Source organism: Mauremys reevesii, linkage group 1, assembly GCF_016161935.1.
Source record: "Mauremys reevesii isolate NIE-2019 linkage group 1, ASM1616193v1, whole genome shotgun sequence".
Lineage (NCBI taxonomy): Eukaryota > Metazoa > Chordata > Testudines > Geoemydidae > Mauremys > Mauremys reevesii.
In genome coordinates this window covers 43,962,227-43,987,014 of record NC_052623.1, presented here as the reverse complement: position 1 = coordinate 43,987,014, position 24,788 = coordinate 43,962,227, and the positions used below count along the sequence as shown (strand labels likewise).

Below are 24,788 nucleotides of genomic sequence, written 5' to 3'. Positions count from 1 at the left end.
GGAGAAGGGAGGAGAAGGATCCTGGCCTATAATTGGTACGCCGTCCTCCGGGCACACCTTCAAAAGTTAGATTTTGGTCCCGCTGGTGGTTTCAAGGGACCTTGATTTTGGCCCCTTTGGGGTCCTGATTGGCGTCTACGCCCACCTCGGCCGCGCCGCCTGTCAAAGTCCTGCCTGTTTCTAGGCACAAAATACGGACGGGGAGGTTGGGGGCGGAAGAGTCTGCATTGGGTCACTGGCGTGTGCATGCCTAGCAAACGCATTATGACCCTATTGTCTTTCAGGCTTTGCAGCCTAGGGTCAGTCTTCTCCGAGAAGAGGCCTTTACCATCGAACGGCAAGTCCTGGATGGTGTACTGCAACTCGGGTAGAAGGTTGGAAACCTGAAGCCATGAGATACGCCTCATGGCAACATCTGAAACCAGAGTCCTGGCTGCTGAGTCGGCTGCATCGAGCGAGGCTTGGAGGGAAGTTCTGGCCACCTTTTTTCCTTCCTCCAAGAAGGCCGCAAACTCCTGGCGGGAATCCTGAGAGAGTAGTTCCGTAAATCTCCCCACCTCCGCCCATGTGTTGTAATTATAGCGGCTGAGGAGGGCTTGTTGATTCGCCACCCGGAGCTGTAAGGCGCCCGCCGAGTACACCTTACGGCCGAGCAGGTCCATTCGCCTAGCCTCCTTAGATTTTGGGGCTGCCGCCTGCTGGCCATGGTGTTCCCTCTCATTAACTGATTGAACGAGCAGTGAGGAGGATGGACATATAAATACTCGTACCCCTTAGAGGGCACCATATATTTACGCTCGACTCCCCTGGCCGTAGGTGGGATGGAGGCCGGCGATTGCCATATAGTGTCTGCATTGGCTTGAATGGTACGAATAAACGGTAGGGCCACTCTGGTGGGAGCATCAGCCGACAGAATGCTCACCACCGGGTCCTCCACCTCTGGGACCTCCTCTACCTGGAGGTTCATGTTGAGTGCTACCCTCCTGAGGAGGTCCTGGTGGGCCCTCAGGTCGATTGGAGGAGGGCCCGAGGAGGATGTCCCTGCCACCGTCTCGTCTGGAGAAGAGGAAGAGGAGACACCTGGGACAAGAGGGTCCTGCATGGCCTCTTGCTCCTGAGCAACCTCCTGCTCCAGTGGGACTGGAGAGTCTGGTGGGTGGACTGGAGCTTCCTCCATTCCAGCGGGAGGTGGACGGCTGATTGTCGCCTCTGGCGCCCGGTGCTCTGATGGTGCCGAGCGGGACGGGACTACTGGTGCCCCTTGGGCCTGGTGGTACGCCCAAGGCATCCAGAAGGACCACTGGTGTGGGCCTAGGTCCTGTGCCTGTGCCTCTTGGAAGACCCCGGTGGGCACATCAGACTCGCGGTCCTGCGCATAATAGCTGTCCATGCGGGACGACTCTAAAGCGTGCCTGGAAGGCCATGGAGGAGCGGAGAGGCTCTGAGCAGAGTCCATGTCTCTAGCAGGCCTAGCTCTACTCGGCACCGGTACTGGGAACGAGATCGGGACCTGCCACCGGAACGGTGCCAGGAGGTCGACCGCGATCTCGAGGCTCGGCCTTGGGGAGCGGCTACAGGAGTCACGGTGCCTGGAGCAGTGCTGGAAGCTGGAGTGGTGCCGAGAATATCAGGCCGGCGACCGGGATGCCGACCAGAGCCGCGAGTGTGACCAGTACCGCAGAGGAGAACGGTGCCGGGACTGCGAGCGGCGATGGGAGCGGGAGCGTCGTCGGGATCTGGAACGTCTGCGGGACCATGATCTAGAACGGTGCCGGTCTGCTGTGCTGACAGAGGGTGGCTGAATTAAGGCCGGCTTGCCTATAGACTGTATCGGCTGCACCGGCGGTGCCGGGGGCAGAGGCAGCGTCGACTCTGTCATTAAAATCAGATCCCTCGCCGTTGAGAACGTCTCTGGCGTGGACGGGATATTAAGCTCTACCACGGGTCTAGCCGGGGAGCTGACAGGCACCGGACTCAACGACCCTTGTGGGACCGGAATCGACGGTGCAGACGTAGTCGGTGCCACGGTGGGTGTCAGCGCTGGGCGGTCCGACTTGGATGAGCTCTCTGGCTGCAGTGCAGGTGGCACGGAAGCAGCAGGAGTCTTAGTCTTTCTCGACCTCGGGGAGAGGGAGCGGCGTCGAGCCGGCCTCGGTGCCGGCGACGGGTGGTGCTGAGGAGCCTTGGCTGTACCGGCACGGTCTGGTGCCGAGGAGGTGCTTTAGCCTAATATCCTGCTCCTTTTTTATTCTTGGCTTAAAAGCCTTGCAAATGTGGCACTTAGCTGTCAGGTGCGACTCTCCGAGGCACTTCAGACAGGAGTCATGCGGGTCTCCTGTCGGCATCCGCCTGCGGCAGGCCGAGCACGGTTTGAAACCTGGTGAACCGGGCATTGACCCCGGCACTGGGTGCGGGGAAGGGGCTATTCCCCAAACCCCTCTTAACTATTATACTAAATATACTATAAAGTAATAAACTAAAGTGAACTATATAAAAAGTTTGAACTATATACACAACAAGGAACGAGAGAACTACGAGTAGCTAGGGAAGTGGAGGTCAGCTAAGCCGCGCTCCACTGTTCCAACGACCGACACAGGCGGTAAGAAGGAACTGAGGGGTGGATGGGTCGGCAGGGGTATATATCCGGTGCCATAGCAGCGCCACTCCAGGGGGCGCCCAGCCAACCCACCGAGGGTTGCTAGGGTAAAAATCTTCCGACGAAAGTGCACGCAGCGTGCGCACACCTAATTGGAATCGATATGAGCAAGCACTCGAAGAAGAACTTATTACTGTTTCTCTTGCCTTTGCTGTATCTTGTTTTCCCTCTTGGATCATAGTACATCTTTTCCTGTCATTTTCTGTGTGTTTCCTCTTTTCACCCTCTTTCACACTTTGATTCTATTTATCTTTTTTCCCCCTACACTGTTCTCTACTTTCCCCCCTATATTTTCTCTTTCTAGGATTTATTTATTTATTACTAGTTATTACTGGCCTAACATGTACAGGCTCCAATCACGAATCAGGGCTCCGCTGTGCTAGGTGCTGTATAAACACATAAAAAGGTCCCTGCACCAAATAATTTACCATCTAAATTACTTCTTTCCTCAAAATCTGTCATATCAATTCACACACATCCACTCACATCTGCTTGCTCAAACTGAGCAAGATATCCGATTTTAAATCAGAGATAGATACCCGATTTTAAAAAAATTCAAATAGAACTGAACTAAGAAGAGGGGCCTCACTGTCCAAGGGCAACACTGACAGAAGGAGTGAAATACCCTACAAGCTACTGAGAAAGTGAAGCGCACTGGATCTCTACCAGTGTGATTTCCTTGGACATTTTCTGTAGCTTCCATTTGGGTGGTGTCTGATAAATATTAAGCCTTCTAACTAATAACTCTAATGCCTTCCTTTACTGCTGCTCTAGCTTTGGAAACAGCAGCTTAGTGAAGATGATCTGATTCTTGTTAATGTTGCCTACAAATTTCACATTAGCAGGGGAAACCAAAACCAAGGAGTAATGGTCTCAGGTTGCAGTGGGGGAGGTGTTGGCTGGATATTAGGAAATACTATTTCACTAGGAGGGTGGTGAAGCACTGGAACGGGTTACCTAGGGAGGTGGTGGAATCTCCATCCTTAGAGGTTTTTAAGGTCAGGCTTGACAAGGCCCTGGCTGGGATGATTTAGTTGGTGCTGGTCCTGCTTTGAGCAGGAGGTTGGACTAGATGACCTCCTGAGGTCCTTTCCAACCCTGAGATTCTATGAAAACAACTCTGGTCCACTTTCACTCTGCTGCATCTTGAGAAAGCTATGAACAACAGCCAAAGCACTGCAAACTATACACAAAGTTAGAAAAAGAACACTATATTGGTTTATACGCCATTCGCTTTTGAAAAATCAACTTACCCTAGGTGATTAGGAAGTGCTGTCAACTGCTAAATTTTCACTTTAAAAAGTTAACATTTCAAACTCTGCCTATACAGGATTATGCTTAAGTATAGTCCTTTTCATAGGCGCTAGAGCCAGCCTGACGGATACCACTAAGGGAAAAATCTCTGGAAACGGTGAACGCAGTGTGCACACATCTAATGTAGAACAGACACACGCAAGCACTCGAAGAACCACAATTTAAGTAAACCAAGACAGCAGTGATTTGTCTGTGCAACTGGTTAGAAAGTGATTTGCCTTTTAAGTACATTGTTAATTTATAAAATATTCTACACACAAATTTTTAGTCTGAAAGATTGTGAACTAGAATGGACAAGGATTCTTACGTTGGGAAAAGAACAGTGGTCCTGATCATCCTCTTCTCTCAATGGGTTGAAATAGACTGCTTGCTTAAAACCCTGAAAAATCATTATTCAGACCTTCTGAGAATGAGATTTTTGGAAAACGAAATAAAAAACACCATCCCTAAAAATAACAATCTCATTTTTCCAACATTAGGATCTTTGTCCATTCCAGTTTATCAACGAACATCAGGAATACTAGTTAAACATGACATATACTTTAAAGAATATCAAGGAAACTGTTTACCAGAGGAGAGACACTTACCCACGCTTTGTCCAAAAGATATAACCTTTTTCTGGGAAAGATTTTTCCTATGTGTATCTTTAAGATATTCTGTGGAATGTGCTTTAAAAAAAAGTTTAATATAATTAGATATAACTGATGGAGATAGTGGAATAATTACTAGCTAAGAATGCACTAGTCTGAATGTGCAAGGATACTGTACAACACCACAGGATCAGGAGGACTGGTTACAGAAACTTTTTTGTCAAAACTGCTATATTTGTTGAAGATGTTATTTTAGACATCTGAATTCATTATGGTATTTATACCACTTAGGTTTGGTATCATACATCCATGTTCTGGAGTCAGACAGTTATTAGATATAAACACCACCATCCCCTTGTGGTACATTATTGCTCACATAATTATTCTCAGACTAAGCTATTTGGGCACAAGACACTTTGCTGCTGGGTCCATGAGACTGCAACTGGATTCTAAAGACAAGGAAAAAGCATCTCAGTAAAAAGTGTACTTACCAACATCTTCCACTATCAAATTATTTCATAAATGAAGCATATATAATTGTTTAGTGGTACAAATAATATAATTGTTTAGTGGTATCTCAGAGTAAACAGTACACTAACTCTGATCTTAGGAAGACAAGCAGTTGTGAGTTAACAGGCTTGAGCACCCAATCAAAGGAATGGATTGCAATCCCCTTCCCAAAAGGGGTTGTAAACAAAATGGGTGCAATCAGTGCGAGCACAGGAACAGCTAAAATATTTACAGGGTGCAAAGGTTAATTATGTCGTGGCAGCAGCTTAAGTAAAATATGCTGCAGGATATCCAACAGTCATAAGAAAAATCAAAGGAAAAAAAAGACCATATTTTCCAGATCTTCCTATTCAGCTTTAGAGTAAGGAAACTTGAGAGAAGGCAAGAGGAAGAATAAGAATCTGAAAATAACTAGACAGCTTCAGGAATTGTGCCAATGTAGGAAAATCTGTCCTACACGTTTTAGTGCAGAACAGTTAACAGAAACCTGGAACCAACAGGAGGCTTTCAACAAGCCAACATACGGTTCACATAGGAAAAGACTGTTAGCTACTTTTTGTTCTTTGAGATTTGGGTGCAGACACGCATGCCACTAATGTGTGTATGTGTGTCCAGTGCAGCAAAGAACTTTGCCTTCCAGGACTAGTAGGGATGGTGCTCACACCCTCTGTCCCATATCCCTTCCACATGACAATTCAAGAGCAGCAACACCCGACTCCCCTCAGTTCCTTCTCACAGAAGGTCAATATTTGAGACTCTGATGGAGCGGGGATGGAAGGACATGGAATACAAGTTTGCAGCCACATCTCAAAAGAACAGTTATAGTACAGGTAGGTAACTTTTTTTCTTTGACAGGTTTCAGAGTGGTAGCCGTGTTCGTCTGTATCAGCAAAACCAACAAGCAGTCCTTGTGGCACCTTAGAGGCTAACAAATTTATTTGGGCATAAGCTTTTGTGGGCTAAAACCCACTTCATCAGATGCATGGAGTGAAAAACACAGTAAGCAGGTATAAATATACAGCACATGAAAAAAGGGGGGAGTTGCCTAGTGTGGGGGTGTGTGGGGTCAATTCAAAATTAAGTGGATGGTGGATGTGGCAATTCCAAACAGTTGACAAGAAGGGGGAAAATAAAAAAGAAATTTTTTTTTTTACATTGGAAACTCAGGCTCATTAGCATGACCCCCTCACTTGCAGGCAACTCCTCCATCATGTTTTGTATATTTATTGTTTATTGCTCTACTCTAGGCATTTAACATTTAAGATGCATTGAATTGTGCATGAATTAGCAAAAAAAAAAAAAAAAAAAAAAAAAAAAAATAAAAAAAAAAAAATAAAAACGGCATGCGTGTTCCACCATTCAACTCAACAACTGTTTCACCATGTCGGTTTCACTTTTTTTTTTTTTTAACTTAAAACGGAACCCTGTGGAACTGAGACTTGTGGAAAGACTGTATTTTTCACTCCATGCATCTGATGAAGTGGGTTTTAGCCCACGAAAGCTTTATGCCCAAATAAATTTGTTAGCCTCTAAGGTGCCACAAAGATTCCTCGTTTTTTCTTTGACTGGTTGCAAATGTGTATTCTACTCAGGTGACTCACAAGCCATAGGAGGTAGGGTTTGGAATCTACTTAAAGAATGACTGCAGAACCACCTTCCCTTCCGATAGTTTGCATCTGATCTAGACTCAGCCCTAATAGCATAGCACTTAGAAGAAGTATATAGAGAAGACCATGTAGCAACCCTGCAAATATCCAATATTGAAACATCACTGAGGAACGTGATCAACGTTCCTTGGGTTCTCGTCAAATGATCCCGAAGCCTCTGTGGAGGAGTGATATGAGCTAATCCATGAGAGGCATAATGCAGACAGTTATCCAACTGGAAATAGTGTATGAGAGACTGCCTGACCCTACAGGCAATCTGCACAGGAAACAAAAAGTCAAGGTGATGAAACATAATGGTTCAGTCCTTACCAAATAAAACACCGCGCATTCCCTCACATCTAACATACGAAGGTGCTGCTCATATGTGCTTGAATGTAGCTTAAGAATAACACAGACCAGTATAGTATGTGGTTACGGTGGTTTAGTGGTTCTACATTCGACAAAAATTCTGTATGCAACCTTAGGGTCACTGTGTCTTTGAAAATTGCATATATGGGGGATTTGCCATAAAGGCTTGCAGCTCATTTATTCTCCTTGCAAATGTTATAGCAACAAGAAAGGGGATCTTTTGGCTCAGATGAGACAGAGAACAGGCTGTCAGAGGCTCAGAAATCCCATAAGGGTAGCCAGCACAGTGTTCAAGTCCTACAAAGTAACCACCTCTTTCAACCAGCCCAGAAGAGGACAAAAGGCACAACCTTGCATGGTGGAATATGTAAGTGCATGTGGCCACATGACCTAACAATTTCAGGTATATACAGATCATAGTTGAAAGATGAGAGCATAAGGACAGACACAGATGATAAACTGCTTAAAATTGCTCATTCAGCAGAAACACTCTTGAACTCGCAGTCTAGTAGGGTCCCACTGCACTCCACTTTTTGAGCTGGTATTAATGTTGACTTTCCCTTATTTAAAATCAGGCCCAGACAATCAAAGAGACAATGTGATTTGGACACAACAGAAGACTTGTTCTCTGGACCTGCTCACTAACCCAATCATCCAACTATGGAAAGACACAAATTCCTCTGAAATTCGGTGTCACTACAGTCACGCATTTGGTAAACACACATGGAGCCAAAGAAGCCACAAGGGAACACTGTGCACTGATTATGCCGACCTGCCACACAAATCTCAAACTTCCAGTAGCTCAGGAAAATCACCACCTGAAAGTAAGTGTCCTAAAGATGGAGGGCAGCAAACTAGACATGATTCAAAGCAGAGAGAATAGTAGCCAGGGTAACCACGCAGAAACTCGTGTATTTGATGTACTTGTTGAGACTGCAGAGATCAAGGATAGGTCTCACCACATCCTAGGACTTGGGGGTTCAGGAAATACCAGGAGTAGAATCTCTTCCCCAGATTCTGCAGGGGAACCTCCTCTATAGCTGCCGAAGCACAGACTGTGAACCTACTGAAGGAGCGGTACCTCGTGAAAGGAATCCCTGAAAAGGGTAAGAGGTGGGATGGGGGAAAATGGACAGAAATTGGATGGCATAACCCACTCCCACAGTACTTAGCACCCAATTTGTCCATGGTTATTGTTTCCAAGACAAGCCCATCACCAAACTCTGGAGATGGAGTCAGGAACTCCATGACTGGAATGCTGCTCTCAATACGCAAGTCAAAATGACTGCATGCTTGAAGCTGGCAGAGGATGGACTGGCTGGTTAATATTGGACTGAGAAGGCCCCCTCCTCTGTGACTTATGTCCTTTCCTGTAGACGTCTTGCTGCCTAGTGCGGCAGGATGACTGCTGGAAGCATCACTGCAGGCAGTATTTCTGCTTTTGTTGACGACCTCCAGAATGACATCTCTTTATGGCTGGGGAATAAACTCCCAGTTAACGCAGTCTACCATGGGAGTCCTTAAAAGAATGTAGTGTTTTCTCAGGTTTTCCCAGAAAATAAAACCCATCCATCCAAAGGTAAATCCTTTATGCTCTGTTGAACCTCAGGGGTTATGCCGAAGTTCTGCTGCCACAAGGCTGCAGTTACAATTGATGCCACAATACTAGAAGAATTAACTGCCATGCCGAGTGCCAACAGCAATAATGTCTTGGCCACTAGATGGCCCTCCACTAGAACACCCTTAAACTCTTCCCTGGAGGATTCTGACAAGTTGTCAGTAAATCTGGACATAGCTTCCCAATTAAACTGATACTTAGACAACAGTGCCTGCTGATTCACAATGCACATTTTTAACAAGGTTGAATAATTTTTTTCTCCCCATCAAATCTAGCCTCATATACTCTGTCCTTAAGCATGGACTTGTATCTCCCCTGCCATAATCTGACATTTTCTGACACCACACCTAGAGAATTAGAGATGGATGTATGTAGAGGCACTCAAAACCCTGCATAGAGACATAATACTGTCTTTTAGTATACTTTGCTGTGGATGGTTAAGAAGCTGGTGTATGCCACTAAGTTTTTGTAAGTTTCAAAAGCACTTATTTTATAGGGACAACTACCCTCACTGGGGCTGACAGCTGGAGGATGTCCACCAATGTATGGGTATTCTCCTGAACAAACTCTGCCTGAATGTCCAAGGCTGTAGCCATCCATCTCAGCCCCTGATAAAATTTAATATTCTTAAGTACAGGAGAAGAGAAATCTGGCACCACAATCATCCAGTGAAGAGGAAGGGAGCAGGGGCAATGGAGCCTCTTGCAGGAGCACTTGCCCCTGAAAGCACAGTTCAGGCTGCACCATTTCAGAGAGTGCAACCTCAGTCTCTTTCTGCAAAGTAGGTGGCTCAAGAGGGGACACTACAGACAGGATTGGAGACTTTGCCCTGGACTGAGGACCAGGACCTTGCCTATCAAAGAATGTCCCAAGGATTCCAAGGAGGCCACAGAGGACAAGGATAGGGCACTGGTGGTCAGTACACACTCCTACGCCTACTGCAAGAGTGGTGCCAATCTTGGTACCAATGGCAATCCACAGGAGCACTCAAAAACGTTTGGGACCTGTGCTCGAAAGCAATGGAGAGGGAGAAAATGTCTTCAATCTCACCGAACCCTGGATGTTGTCCGATGGCAACGCAGAAGCCACCCCACATGGAGCAAGCAAACAACCAGCCTAATTTGAATGCCAATATGCATGACACATCAGCAGCGAGGATGGTAGAGTAGTAGACACCTTGAATACCAGAAGGGGCATCGCACTCCCAGTAGACATCAAAACAGATGTAGGTACCAAAGCTGGGCCTGGAACTGATCCTGCAGATGTGTCATCATTGGTGACGAAGACAATATCTGCGCCAACAGGCCCCTCAGTACTGAGGGGGAAGCAGACCTCAAGTCGGCACTCTGAGCATTGGGCAGTTCGGACAATGGTGCTGATGACAGAGAACTCTGCAACTAGATAAGGTAGCAACAAGGACACAGCAGAAGCAGCCATGGCAACTTAATGGCCCTGAATTACTGAAGAATCAGGAATGGAGAGGCAGAGAAGATCTGATGCTGCCTGGCAGGCCAATGGCATAGACAGTCAATGGCGACACCAATGCTGTCAGTACCAGACTCAATGGACATCCCCCATAGATGGTACCGGAATTGATGGTATGGGGTCCAAATAATGTCAACTCGGGACCAGAGAGTGGTTAGATGGCCTAACTCTATCTTGTGTGCCTGAGTAATCACGGTACCAATCTGCACTCCTCTTAGAAAAAGAGGAGGATTCTCTCAGAGCCATGGAATAGCTCTAGTCCATCTTCTGAGACCTTTTCCTCAGAGGACCAAAAGAAGAATAATCCCTCTTCCTCCTACGAGAGAAATTCAGCTTTGGGCCTGGAACAACATTTCATGCCAACTCAGAAGGTCTCTCTGGGACCAGATGATCTGTGGAGGCCCCGGTGCTGAACCAGGTGTCATGGCATGCTCCATAAGGTGCAAATCTCTTGCCACCTGCGTTCTCTTTTTGAACAACTTACAGATAGACAACCGTTCCTTAATATGCCCCTCCTCCAGGCGCAATAAGCTCCAAATATGGGGGCACTATTGGAGATAGGCACCCCACATAACGGGCAGTGTTTAAAACCTGGTGAAGGCATCCCAATCTACTTAACTAACTAAACCTAAATGTACTACTAGAACTAACTACTTACTAACTGCATACAGCAAAATCCCAGAACACCATCACACAGAAAGTGTGCAGTGAAATACCACACACAAAGCTCCGACTCAAGCCATGGGCACTGAGAAGTAACTGAGGGGTGTTGGGGGATGGGACTGCCCTTAAATAACCATGGGAGGAACTATGGACCAGAGGACTTGAGTGGCACCCCTACAAGTACTGTAAGGCAAATTTCCCTGGCTTCAATGCACAGACCACGTGCACACTTAAGTGGAATACACATCTGCAATCACTTGAACTAGGTATCCCCTGAGGGACTTAAATCGGTTACTGGTTAAAGCGAGACACTGGCCTGTATGAAGGCCCAGAATAAACTGGGGGGTGGGGGGAGGCCAGGAGGATGAATCTCCAAAAACCAATGACCCATAGTTTAAAAAGAGATTACTTTTATCAAGACCAAGGACCCATACTGATCAGAACCTTGAATGGAAAAATTCCAGCTACAGAAAAAGCAACAACAAAAAATGAAGCAAAGGGAGTGCTAAAAGGGCTAGTCTTGATAAACACACCAGTTTAAAAGATATTATATTCATATGTTCAAATTAGCAAATATTAAGCAACTCACTTTCCTGGTCATCTTCCATGATTTCTTCAATTATGACATCAGGACCAGACATCGCTTGAGGTAAAGTCAGAATATTTTGTTGAGAGGGTGTTGTAATTAATTTGTAAAGCTGGCCATTTGTCACTTCTGTATGCACATCAAGTTCTTGCAGTATACAAGTCTCTGCTTCATTACCTCTGACAAGTGTTGTAAATTTATTCTTTTCTACCGACAAATAATTGTCACAGTTTGATACTTCTCCCTGATTACTGACCATGAGAATGCTTTGTTCATCATCTCCAGGGCAACATCTATTTGGAGAAATATATTAACTTATTCAGATTTTTATTTCACAGAAGGGTACCAGTAAAGTAGAATTTTTATTTTAAACAATCACGATTCCAGGATAAAATACCGAGACTTATTCTCAAGAACCAATTTTTTTTTATTTAAACAAAAACATAAAAAGCAATCTTCCAAAGTTCAAGATATCCTTAACATCCATTAAAGGTTCAAAACATGGTAAAGCAATGGAGCAATAACTTTCTTAAGACAAAAACAGGGAGGAAATCCTCTTCATGCCAACCACTGATCCCAAACAAACAAATCCCTAATATGTTCAACACAGTCTGACTGCCCCCAAAACTGTGAAAGATAGATCTAGGCTTTATGTAGCAGAATGCCCCCAAGATCAATAGCTCTTCAGACCGGAACAGACCCTAAAATCTCTATCCCATACAGAAGATCCCTGCTATCCTCAGAAAGGTAAGTTATACTTATTTTTCCTCATTGTTGAATCTAGCAGTGAAGAGTTTATGTTCACAATGTTCTTTCCTAAAATGCTCAGAATAATAGTAATATAAAGGCTTGGAAAGATTCTATTTTTATGGTTAAATGTGGTAAATGTCAATTTCACCATACACAAACCTAGGAAGAAATATTTCCATTGATAATAATTGAAATTTACAATGCTGCTTGAGAACTTACTGGAGTTTTATTTAAGAATATTTACTTTGTATATTTTGACATGTGACATTGTCAATTTGTGTTTCAACAGTCACGAAGCTTTACACTTTTTAAAATCTCAGTGTTTACTGTCTGACCCTTCCTTATTTCTGACATACCCTTATAATTTCCTGTAACTGTGGAAAAATTAAATAAAAAATCTAAAACAATGCTTAAAAATAAGTATTGCTATTACCTGTAAAAATTATAAATAATTTAATTCTGCCAAACCTAGTAATACATATTAAACAAGTGGAAGAAAAGTATTAGATTATTTACTCCAACTCTACATCAGAAGAAGATTTTTTCTAAAACATATATTTGAAAGGTCTGCCCAATCTAGTTATAAATATCTTAGAAATAGGGTTGCTACCATTTTCCTTAAGATATTATTCTTCATTCTGCCCTGTCTCCACTAGGAACTTGTCCCAATTCCTTCAATCAAAGGCCTGGCCCCCATGTAACTGCACCGCATATAAGTGTGGAAAAGGAAAAAAAATCACATTTTACACATATGCTTGAAATCAAGATAATGTGCTTAAGTAAAATTTCATCTGTGCAAATTGTAGTTTTCATGGTTTATACTTGGTGTCTGCACTAGTTATGTATCAAAGCTGGCTGGAATAGAGTCAAATTCCTAGTGCAGGTAAGACCTAATACTCCTGGGATAACTGGGCAGGACAGGGACCTGACAGATGGAATTTTCCCAACATTCAAACATTTTTCTTTTCTTTAGTTCATCCATTTATTCCTGCTGTGATACCTAAATCATTCTTCCTTCTACGTGCTGTTTACACCCTTCAAACATTTTCTCCTCATCCACCTTCACACCAACACACATGCTCAACCTATACTAGTACACATTTGATTCTTTTTATTATTTCCTCAAAAGCTAATTCCTTCCTTAATCACTGTTGCTTTTCTTTGAACTCCCTCCATCATCTTTCTGGTGTTGAGGTGCCAGGAACAAAACTCACCCACCTCAACAAGTGGAAAACTTGATGTGACAGGCAGTAATTGGGATAGCCCAAGTAGAAAGAGGAAGTAGAGCACTCACTGGGGTCACAAGGGGGCCACTCCCACTACGAAGGCTTTATCCACTCACTGGCCAGCTGGGGAGGAAGGGAGCTAACTGGTCCCTCACTCTTCTCCTTCACAAATTTAACCCCTAGCCCAGGATACATAGAGCCTTTTTTTGCTCTATTTCAGCAGCTCTACTCCCTCTCCCTATAACTGTAGTTTCACAGCTGTGTCTTGCAGAAGCTGCAGGTCTGACCAATCATCTATTTTGCGGTCAAGAAATAATTTATTTCCATTGAGGCCATATTAGCATAGCATAGCATTTTCCCCTGCTTTGCAGCATCTTGGAGGCACAATTAGGTTAAACAGGAATAGGATTTCTTAATCTGTGGTAGTATTTAGTAGGAATGTTAATTTTGTCATAACTTGTGGCTGGAGTCTATTGCAATTAAAAAGAATGGTTCCCACAAGGCCTGGGATTTTGCTGATGTGCCTTGTGCTGGGGGGGGGGGCAGGGACGAGGCCCTTACCTTTTAAGTACCCTGTCCTCCTTCCATGGGTGGGTGAGTAGTAGGATTCAGATGAGCAAACTGAGTCTGAATCCTACTACTGATTTAGTTGGTGTTGGTCCTTTGAGCAGGGGGTTGGACTAGATGACCTCCTGAGGTCTCTTGTAACCTTAATCTTCTATGATTCTAGGAGTCTTAGGGGTAGACTGAGTAGAGTCTACCCTGGGTTACGGGGTTATATGGTAGAACCCCTGTAACCCCACACTGGAGCCATTTAAAAAGCCAACTATGAGAAAATATGGTTGATAGGACATGAAGCACTGCTCCCCATGCTTCATTTAATACAGTTGCAGCCTGCCACTTAAAATCCATCCCTTCATCTGTCTTCTTTCGCAGCCATGTCTAGATCAAATGAATGCAACATTATAGAGTAGGTTTCAAAGATTTACAGAAGGCTACTGTCTCTGATGCTATGTCTATTCTGGCTGCTCCAAGCCCTACTCCTGAGGGAATTCTGAGCCACAGCACAATGCAGAATTTTGCAGAAATTAATGTTGTACATGCAGAATTTCCTCCCTCTTCCCCCCCACCCAAATGGGCTGCAATGCTGCTAGCTGCTACTAGAGGCCACTGGACTCAACAGAACCCAGCTCGCACATAGAAGACACTGCTGGGGGGAGGGAGAGAGAGCTAGAAGGTTCCCGGCAGCTGCAATTCCCAGCATGCCCTGACGGAAGGAGAGGGAGGCATGCAGGAAACTCCATCCAAGCCTGGGACCCACCATCAGGCTGTCTCTCCTTCTGGATCCCTGGGATTTGGGGGGGGTGTCTGCGTTGGGGGGGCATGGTTGGGCTCTGGGGGAAGAGGGGCTATGGATATCTGTGTATGGGGGGCCTGGGGGAAAGGGGGTGCGTGTATATTGGCTAGGGGAAATGGGGGCATGGCTGGGCTCTGAAGGGGATGGGTTGTGGGTGTCTGGCTCCCCAGCTAGGCTCTGGGGGAAGAAGGGGGCAGAGAAACAGGAACTGGGTTGTCATAGGGGTTTATTTAACTCTCTACTCTGGGGGAAAAATTGTGTCTGTCTGTATTGTTACAGACATACTTGCTGACAGGTATTTTGAAATAAATTACCAAAATATTTGAAACTGGCGTGATTATGTGGTGTTATTTTGACAAATAAAAATGCAGAATTTTAAAATACTGTGCACAGAATTTTTAATTTTTTGGTGCAGAATGCTCCCAGAGTAAAGCCATGTATACTTTGCTATATACCAGGGGTAGGCAGCCTATGGCACGGGTGCCGAAGGCGGCACGTGAGCTGATTTTCAGTGGCACTCACACTGCCCGGGTCCTGGCCACCGGTCCAGGGGCCTCTGCATTTTAATTTAATTTTAAATTAAGCTTCTTAAACATTTTAAACATCTTATTTACTTTACATACAACAATAGTTTAGTTATATATTATAGACTTATAGAAAGAGACCTTCTAAAAATGTTAAAATGTATTACCGGCACGCGAAACCTTAAATTAGAGTGAATAAATGAAGACTCTGAAAGGTTGCTGACCCCTGCTATATACATTCATCCTCCATGTCTATTAACATCACTACTCTTCAAGTTTCTATCTCCAAGCATATCAGGGTTTTTCCTTGGTGTACTGAATTTTTCCAGATTGAATCTAAGTTTGTTTTCCCTACCTATGGGCATAATATGCCATCAGTTTTTAAACAAAACTATTCACTGATTTCAATGGATAGTTTGGTAGGGTGATATGGCCTTACATTCCTGGCCTCTCTAGGTCCCTCTGTAGAGTTTCCCTCTCCCCACCAGAGTTTGCAACATTTCCCAAATATTACCTACATGTTAGAATGCTCTATGCCCCCTTTTTCAGACCATTAATGAAGACAGTGATGATCCACATACTGGCACCTGTGGCACTCCACTACAATCAGTTCATCAATTTGATATACTATAAATCATCATAATTTACAGTCATTTATAAAAACTTGTTTGAGCAAGTGAAAGCAAAGCTCAATGAAATAGAAACAGTAGCTGTTTTCCAATAAGAAAATGTGTCAGTTATGTCTAATCTATATTGATTTTCTGTTACCTCATAATCAGAGTTTATCCTCCAAAGTTGTATTACTGAATATTTTAGTATTTGCTATTAACTTTGAGTAAATGTAAACCCATTTGTAGAGTAATTTTCATTTACTGGAAGTACCGACATCCCAATTATTCCACCCCTTTCCATCACTTGAGGTTGGTATACTGTTAAGCATAAAGAAATCCCAATGGTAAAGGCACCTTATACCAATATACCCAATGGTACTCAATCCTCCAATAAGTAGTTTTAACCTATACTGAAGACCTGCTTCTTATCTGAATCAAACAAGAAAGAATGAAATACTGACTTAAGATCTCTTGCTACAGCTGTACATTCTAGTTTTAAAATCAGTAAGCATACATGTAGACCTTTGCTATAGGTGTCTAAATTGCTCAGCGGTAAGAAAATTGCATAAATCACTGCATTAGTTTTCTTTATTAAAAAAAGAAAACACTTACTTTGTAGGTATTTCCAATTCAATCTTCCCCATATTTTTGAACATAGAGGTAATTTCATCACAGTTCATGAGAAATCTAGAGTAAAAGAAGAATGATATCAGGGAGGTCACCCAAAGGTTTAAGTCAGTCTCACAATTCACAAATATTATATTAACTAATTAGTGAAGTCCTATAGGGTCTGAAGCAATGTGAAGAAACAGAGGTCAATTCAGTTTTCCATTTCTCCAGATTTAGCCAAGAAAATTACCAGTGACTAACACTGATAGCAGCTCTCTAATGGTAGACTTGACTGCTCATTTACCTCTACACAAATATATTATGTGGTATAATCTGATTTCCCAGCATTCCTTCACTACTTCTGCATCTATTTAGTGAGTTTCTATATCAATGCCTCACACTGTTCCACAAATAATCCTTAGGGTAGTGAAAATATAAATTATATTTTCCAATAACAATCCTCAGGAACTAAAGTATACTCAAAGCCCAAGTACTTAATCTTTTTGTTTCTGGCTTACATCAAAATGAAGCCTCTATTTCCATCTCCTGCCAAATCAAGATGGACAAATTAATTCAGGAAAAAAAATCTCAAAGTTTTTATATTTAATTTTCTGGCCAGTCTAAGAGCTCTCAAAATCTGATTCCTATCATATTGCAAGAAGTAGGCTAACAGAACTGTAAATAAAGATTTCTGACTATTTTCTTGATCAAGAGAGGGACAGCAGCACCCAAATAAAGATTCTACAGTCAGGACTCTGGCTCTGAAGCTGTACCAGCTTTAAATTGGACTTGTGTATTATTTGCTGTCATTTCTGTTAGAAACTTCATGGTCAGAGGCCACTGAGATTTCATCTTGAGCAGCCCTTGTGGGAGCCCAGCATACACTAGGGGCAGAAGAGTGGACAATTGATTGGAAAAAAATTTAAGTTACTCACTTTTATATGGTGTATTACTACTTCATTAATCAACAGCCCTAACAAATAATAATCGCAGTTAACTCATGCGATTAACTCGAAAAACGTGATTACAAAATTAATCGTGATTAATCATCGTTTTAATCGCATTGTTAAACAACAGACTACCAATTGAAATGTATTAAATATTTTGGCTGTTTTTCTACATTTTCATAAATATATTGTACTCCATGTTGTAACTGAAATCAACGTGTATATTATTTTTTATTACAAATATTTGCACTGTAAAAATAAGAGAAATAGTACTTTTCAATTAATCCCATACAAGTACTGTAGTGCAATCTCTTCATCATTCTTACATAACACACTCAAAAACAAAACACTGTAAAACTTCAGAGCCTACAAATCAATGAATCCTAGAACTGGAAGGGACCTAGAGAGGTCATCTAGTCAAGTCCCCTGCACTCATGACAGGACTAAGTATTATCTAGATCATTCCTGACAGGAGTTTGTCTAACCTGCTCTTAAAAATCTCCAATGATGGAGACGCCACAACTTCCCTAGGCAATTCATTCCAGTGCTAAACCACCTTGACAGTTAGAAAGTTTTTCCTATTGTCCAATCTAATGACCATTGCTTCTTGTCTTATTCTCAGAGGTTAAGAAAAACAATTTTTCTTCCTCCTCTTTGTAACAACCTTTTACATACTTGAAAACTTATGTCCCCTCTCTGTCTTCTCTTTTCCAGACTAAACAAACCCAATTTTTTCAATCTTCTCTCGTAGGTCATGTTTTCATGTTTAATCATTTTTGTTGCTCTTCTCTAGACTCTCTCCAATTAGTCCACATCCTTCCTGAAATGTGGTGCCTAGAACTGGACACAATACTCCAGATGAGGCCTAATCAGCATGGAGTAGAGCAGAAGAATTACTTCTCGTGTCTTGCTTACTACATTTCTGAAAATACATCCCAGAATGATGGTCGCTTTTTTTGCAACAGTGTTGCACCATTGACTCATATTTAGCTTATGGTCCACTATCACCCCCAAATCCCTTTCCATAGTACTCCTTCCTAGGCAATCATTTCCCATTTTGTATATGTGCAACTGATTGTTCCCTCCTAAATGGAGTACTTTGCATTTGTCCTTATTGAATTTCATCCTATTTACTTCAAACCATTTCTCCAGTTTGCCCAGATCATTTTGAATTTTAAACCTAACCTCTCCCAACTTGGTATCATCCACAAACTTTATAAGTGTACTCTCTCTGTCATTATCTAAATCACTGATGAAGATATTGAACAGAACCGGACCCAGAACTGATCCCTGGGGGATCCCACTCGTTATGCCCTTCCAACATGACTGTGACCCACAGATAACTAGTCTCTAGAATGGTTTTTCAACCAGTTTTGCACCCACCTTATAGTAGCTCCAACTAGGTTGCATTTCCCTAGTTTGTTTCTGAGAAGGTCATGCAAGACAGTATCAAAAGCTTTATTAAAGTCAAGATATACCATGTCTAACACTTCCCCCCACCCACGAAGCTTGTTACCCTGTCAAAGAAAGCTATCAGGTTGGTTTGAAACAAGTTGTTTTTGAAAAATCCATGCTGACTGTTACTTATCACCTATTATCTTCTAGATGTTTGCAAACTGATTGCTTAATTATTTGCTCCATTATCTGTCCAGGTACAGAACTTAAGATGACTGGTCTGTAATTCCCTGGGTTGTCCAATTCAGTCCTACTTCTTGTTCAGCCAATTGCTAAGACAAACAAGTTTGTTTACATTTACAGGAATTAATGCTGCCCTTTTCTTATTTGCAATGTCATCAGAAAGTGAGAACATGCATTTGCATGGCACTTTTGTAGCATTGCAAGGTATTTATGTGCCAGATATGTTAAACATTCATACGCCTCTTCATCTTTCAACCACCATTCCAGAGGACATGCTTCCGTGCTGATGACGCTCGTTAAAAAAATAATGCGTTAATTACATTTGTGACTGCCCTCCTTGTGGGATAATTGTATATCCCCTGCTCTGTTTTACCCATATTCTGCCATATATTTCATGTTATAGCAGTCGCGGATAATGACCCAGCACATGTTGTTCATTTTAAGAAAACTGTCACTGCAGATTGACAACACACAAAGAAGGTATCAATGTGAGATTTCTAAAGATAGCTACAGCACTCGATCCAAGGTTTAGGAATCTGAAGTGCCTTCCAAAATCTGAGAGGGATGAGGTGTGGAGCATGCTTTCAGAAGTCTTAAAAGAGCAACACTCCGATGAAACCTGACGAGGTTCAACAAGGACAAGTGCAGAGTCCATGGTGGTTAAGTCCATAAATGGCTATTAGCCAGGATGGGTAAAGAATGGTGTCTCTAGCCTCTGTTCATCAGAGGATGGAGATGGATGGCAGGAGAGAGAGATCACTTGATCATTGCCTGTTAGGTTCACTCCCTCTGGGGCACCTGGCATTGGCCACTGTCGGTAGACAGATACTGGGCTAGATGGACCTTTGGTCTGACCCGGTACAGCTGTTCTTATGTTCTAAGACGGAAGAATCCAATGCACTGTTACAGACTAAGAACCGAATGGCTAGGAAGCAGTTCTGCAGAAAAGGACCTAGGGGTTACAGCGGACGAGAAGCTGGATATGAGTCAACAGTGTGCCCTTGTTGCCAAGAAGGCTAAGGGCATTTTGGGCTGTATAAGTAGGGGCATTGCCAGCAGATCGAGGGACATGATCATTCCCCTCTATCTGACATTGGTGAGGCCTCATCTGGAGTACTGTGTCCAGTTTTGGGCCCCACTCTACAAGAAGGATATGGAAAAATTGGAAAGAGTCCAGAGGAGGGCAACAAAAATGATTAGGGGGCTGGAGCACATGACTTATGAGGAGAGGCTGAGGGAACTGGGATTGTTTAGTCTGCAGAAGAGAAGAAGGAGGGGGGATTTGATAGCTGCTTTCAACTACCTGAAAGGGGGTGTTGCGTTGCATGCGGGCCGGATAAAGCACAACAACCAATATGATTGCAAGCTGAATAATTTATTAAGTACAATGCATCATATTATATAGGCTTCTCCATATTAGCAAACGTCAGACACACCAACATCACATTGCTGCTGATTGGTTCTTTGTCTGATACACACACTTTTCACATGCATGGCCCTTTGCTTACTGGTTTCCCATTTCCCATGCAATCCATCTGATTATGGACTTGTTTATCACCTTGAAACCGATCCCAGCTAGGCCACCTGGCGTCTGTCTCCCACAGGCTAGCTCTCAACTTTCTCATAACAACTTTATCTAACTCCTCTATTCTTGTTGTCCTGCTGCTGTAACTTTCCACCAAGGCAGCATAGGGATGATGTAACCCCACAAGGGGGTTCCAAAGAGGATAGATCTAGACTGTTCTCAGTGGTACCTGATGACAGATCAAGGAGTAATGGTCTCAAGTTGCAGTGGGGGAGGTTTAGGTTGGATATTAGGAAAAACTTTTTCACTAGGAGGGTGGTGAAGCACTGGAATGGGTTACCTAGGGAGGTGGTGGAATGTCCTTCCTTAGAGGTTTTTAAGGTCAGGCTTGACAAAGCCCTGGCTGGGATGATTTAGTTGGGGATTGGTCCTGCTTTGAGCAGGGGGTTGGACTAGATGACCTCCTGAGGTCCCTTCTAACCCTGATAATATATGATTCTATGTGGAAACTACAGAACCCAAACCACCAAAAAAGAAAATCAACCTTCTGCTGGTGGCATATGACGCAGATAATGAAAATGAACATGTGTCGGTCACACTACTTTGGATTGTTATTGAGCAGAACCCGTTGTCAGCATGGATGCATGTCTCCTGGAATGGTGGTTGAATCATGAAGGGACATATGAATCTTTAGCACATCTGGCATGTAAATACCTTGTGACACCAGCTACAACAGTGCTATCAGAATGCCTGTTCTCACTTTCAGGTGACATTGTAAAGCAGCAGCTGCATTATCTCCTGCAAATGTAAACAAACTTGTTTGTCTGAGCGATTGGCTGTACAAGAAGTAGGACTGAGTGGACCTGCAGGCTCTAAAATTTTAGATTGTTTTATTTTTGAATGCAGTTTTTTTGGTACATAATTCTATACTTTGTAAGCTCAACTTTCATGATAAAGAGATTGTACTACAGTACTTGTATTAGGTGAATTGAAAAATACTATTTTTTTACAGTGCAAATATTCGTAATCAAAAGTAAATATAAAGTAAGCACCATACTCTTTGTATTCTGTGTTGTAATTGAAATCAATGTATTTGAAAATGAAGAAAACATCAAAAATAATTAAATAATGGTATTCTTTTATTGTTTAGCAGTGCAATTAATGGCAATTAATTTTTTTAATCACTTGACAGCCCTATTATTTATGCTTTACACATGGTGAAAGTTTGCTAATATCTTTTGAAATGCACACACTTGTGTTTACAGAACAGTAACGTCAATTTCACAGGGTTTTAATATATCGATTTCACATGTACTTTTCTATTTGCTTATTTCAGAAGCATGATTCAAACTAGTGCTATTGGGCATTTTTTGTATCTATCACACAAATTACTCAAGACAAGTCCATTTCTTCTATTTCTGATTATATTAATTTGTATTAAACTTATTTTTAATAAGAGTATCAGTTTACTACTTTAGATGCATAAATACCATTTTGTCACAGTTTTTACCTTCTACTGTAACTCAGGCTTGAATAATTTACCTTAGAGATGTTCTTTCCTTCAAAGTATCCACTCTTGAGAGTTCACCCTCAACTGTCAACTTTAAGTTATGAATAACCTCAAATTAAAAAAAGAGCAATTTAATTTTCTATTACATAAACATCAGATACATGAACAGATCTCATATCAGGGGATAACGGTCTCCAGTATTGGACAATCAGCACAAGACACTTCACTTGAACATAAAATTTAAGAAATAACTAATTTTATTCTGAACCAGAACAGTGAGCAAGCAACTTAATTTAAGCCTGGCTAACCTAAACAGGCACCTGATAGAATGGAGGAGAGGTCCATAGTTGAATCTGTGTGGATACAAAGCCCTGGCTGCAAGAATTAAAAAATACTATTTGGGTTATACCACTGGCCTCCAGATTAGGAAAAATAAATTGGTTGCACAATATTGGGAGATCAGAGTCAACGAAGTCTAAAGATAATGTGGAACTTAAATGAACCACATACAAACTCCAACGCCATAATGAGACATGATTTAAAGAATCAAGTTCAGAAGTCTGAAAAAAAAATATATAAAAAAGTTTTACTGTAACAAAGTGAATCTTGAAATATTAACGAACAGGAAGATGGATCACAGTAACAGCTTAAAACTTTCAGCCAGAAGAGTAAATGTAAAAACTGAGTTTGGCAAATCCATTCAAAGAAGATTTTACAGTGGATTAATTTAACTACCTGATTTAAATCACAACAGGTTCTTAATGAAGGTGTAATTTTTAACTCCTTTGCTAGCCTCATGGCGCCATTCAAGTTGTTTCTCTTCTCTTCAATGCACTGCTTAGCCTTTATGATGTTGGCTACATAATTATCTGTGTTCTTCACTAATTCTGCATGCAACTTCCTTTTCCTATATTAGAAACACAAAATGAAAGATTATTTTCAGAATCTAGTAATCCCTAAGTATTTGCAATAGTACAGACTGAACTAAAGCTGTAAACATAATTGTGTCGCAACCCTGCCACAAATAAAGATGATACTTTCACACTGGAGTTGGATTTTCCTAGCATGCCAGCATCAGCAGAATGAAGCCAGATGTTAAATTGAGTGAATTAATGTCAACTACAGTAAAATCATTAAAAAGAGTTATTTGTTTAGCAGGGGCTATCTCTGGAGAAAAACATTTAAACAAAAAAGGAGGAAAGACTTACTCGCCTTGTACAGCAAGTGTGGGTCTTCGAGATGTGCTTGCCTATGGGAGCTCAACTCTAGTTGTATTCACGTCCCTGCACCTCAGATCAGAGATTTTTAGGAAGCAGTGCCCATTCCGCCTGCACATGTGCTCTCCCCGTCTCGTTCTCTGCCCCAGGGCTATATAGTGCTGTATGAGTGAAATGCACTCAGTTCTCTCTCTACCTCAGGGCTCATTGTTAAGTGCCCTGAAGCAGAGGGGAGGAGTATGGAAAGTGGAGCACCATAGGATCACCCATCTCGAAGAACCACAGTTACTACACAAGGTGAGTAACCCTTTCTTCTTTCAGTAATGTCCCTGTGGGTGCTCCACTCAAAATGACTCTGACAGCAGTACTCCTAATGGAGGGATGGGGCCTCAGAGTTGAGTCTAATATTGAGGCTAAGACAGAGGAGACAAATATGGCATCAGACGCTGAGTCGTGTGAGACTGCATAATGTTCAGTCAATGTATGAGCAGTTGTCCAAGGCACTTCTTTGCATATTTCTGTGATTGGAACATTCTTGAGGAAGGCTATGGAAGTGGGAAAAAACAGTTACCTACCTTTCGTAACTGTTGTTCTTTGAGATGTGTTGCTCATGTCCATTCCAAGCAGGTGTGTGTGCAAGTCTAGGGGCTATGGAGCCCGTAGAGTCATGCCTTTATGGCAGTGTATATAAGTTCCTGCCGACCTGCTGCCTCTAGAGTTCCTTTTTGCTGCGTACTCCAACAGAGGATAGGCGGGTGGGTCTTAGAATAGACATGAGCAAGTGGGAAAGACGGTTGGAAAATAACGGGGTAGGATCCTGGAGTGAGACTGATGGGCCGTCCCCGGGCGTCCCATCAAAAGGCCTGTTTGGGACCTTGAGGGGCCTTGGAAGAGCCCTGGGCCTGGTTACGCCTGCTCCCCGACGGCTTGCGGCGGTGTAACGCTGTACGTCGACTGTTAAAAGGCCTTGACCTGGCCTGGGTAAAGGGCCGGTAGGGCTGCTGACGGAATGACCTTCTCTGGGTAGCTGGCGTGTGCATGCCCAGAGTCCGAATGGCAATCCGGCCATCCTTCAGGGTCTGGATTCTAGAGTCAGTCTTGTCTGAGAAGAGACCCTGGGTGTCAAAAGGGAGGTCCTGGAGGGTGTACTGCACCTCAGGCGGCAAGGTGGAGGACTGCAGCCACGAAATGCGCCTCATTGTCACCCCGGAGGCCACGGTTCTGGCTCCCGAGTCAGCGGAGTCCAGGGTGGCCTGAATTAAGGACCGGGAGGCTTTCCTGCCCTCTTCCAAGAGTGTAGAGAACTCTTGGCGTGAGGCTGGCGGGGTCAGCTCCGAAAACTTCCCCAGGGACACCAAGATGTCAAAGGTGTACCGGGAAAGCAGCGCCATCTGGTTTGCGATTCGGAGCTGAAGACCACCCGCTGAATAGACCTTG

The 24,788-nt window shown here is 43.1% G+C and overlaps 1 protein-coding gene across 9 annotated transcripts in view; it reads right to left on the bottom strand.

The window, feature by feature from the left end:
- The window catches only part of RNF17 (ring finger protein 17), a 227,700-nt gene that overhangs the window by 149,302 nt on the left and 53,610 nt on the right, over positions 1 to 24,788 (bottom strand). For all 9 annotated transcript variants that reach the window (XM_039498951.1, XM_039498917.1, XM_039498969.1 and 6 more), the window contains 5 exons: positions 22,870 to 23,041; positions 22,167 to 22,243; positions 16,518 to 16,592; positions 11,441 to 11,730; positions 4,558 to 4,638 (listed from right to left, as the gene is read on the bottom strand). In XM_039498951.1, coding sequence (XP_039354885.1) covers positions 4,558 to 4,638; positions 11,441 to 11,730; positions 16,518 to 16,592; positions 22,167 to 22,243; positions 22,870 to 23,041 — 695 coding nt within the window. The remainder of the gene's footprint in view (positions 1 to 4,557; positions 4,639 to 11,440; positions 11,731 to 16,517; positions 16,593 to 22,166; positions 22,244 to 22,869; positions 23,042 to 24,788) is intronic.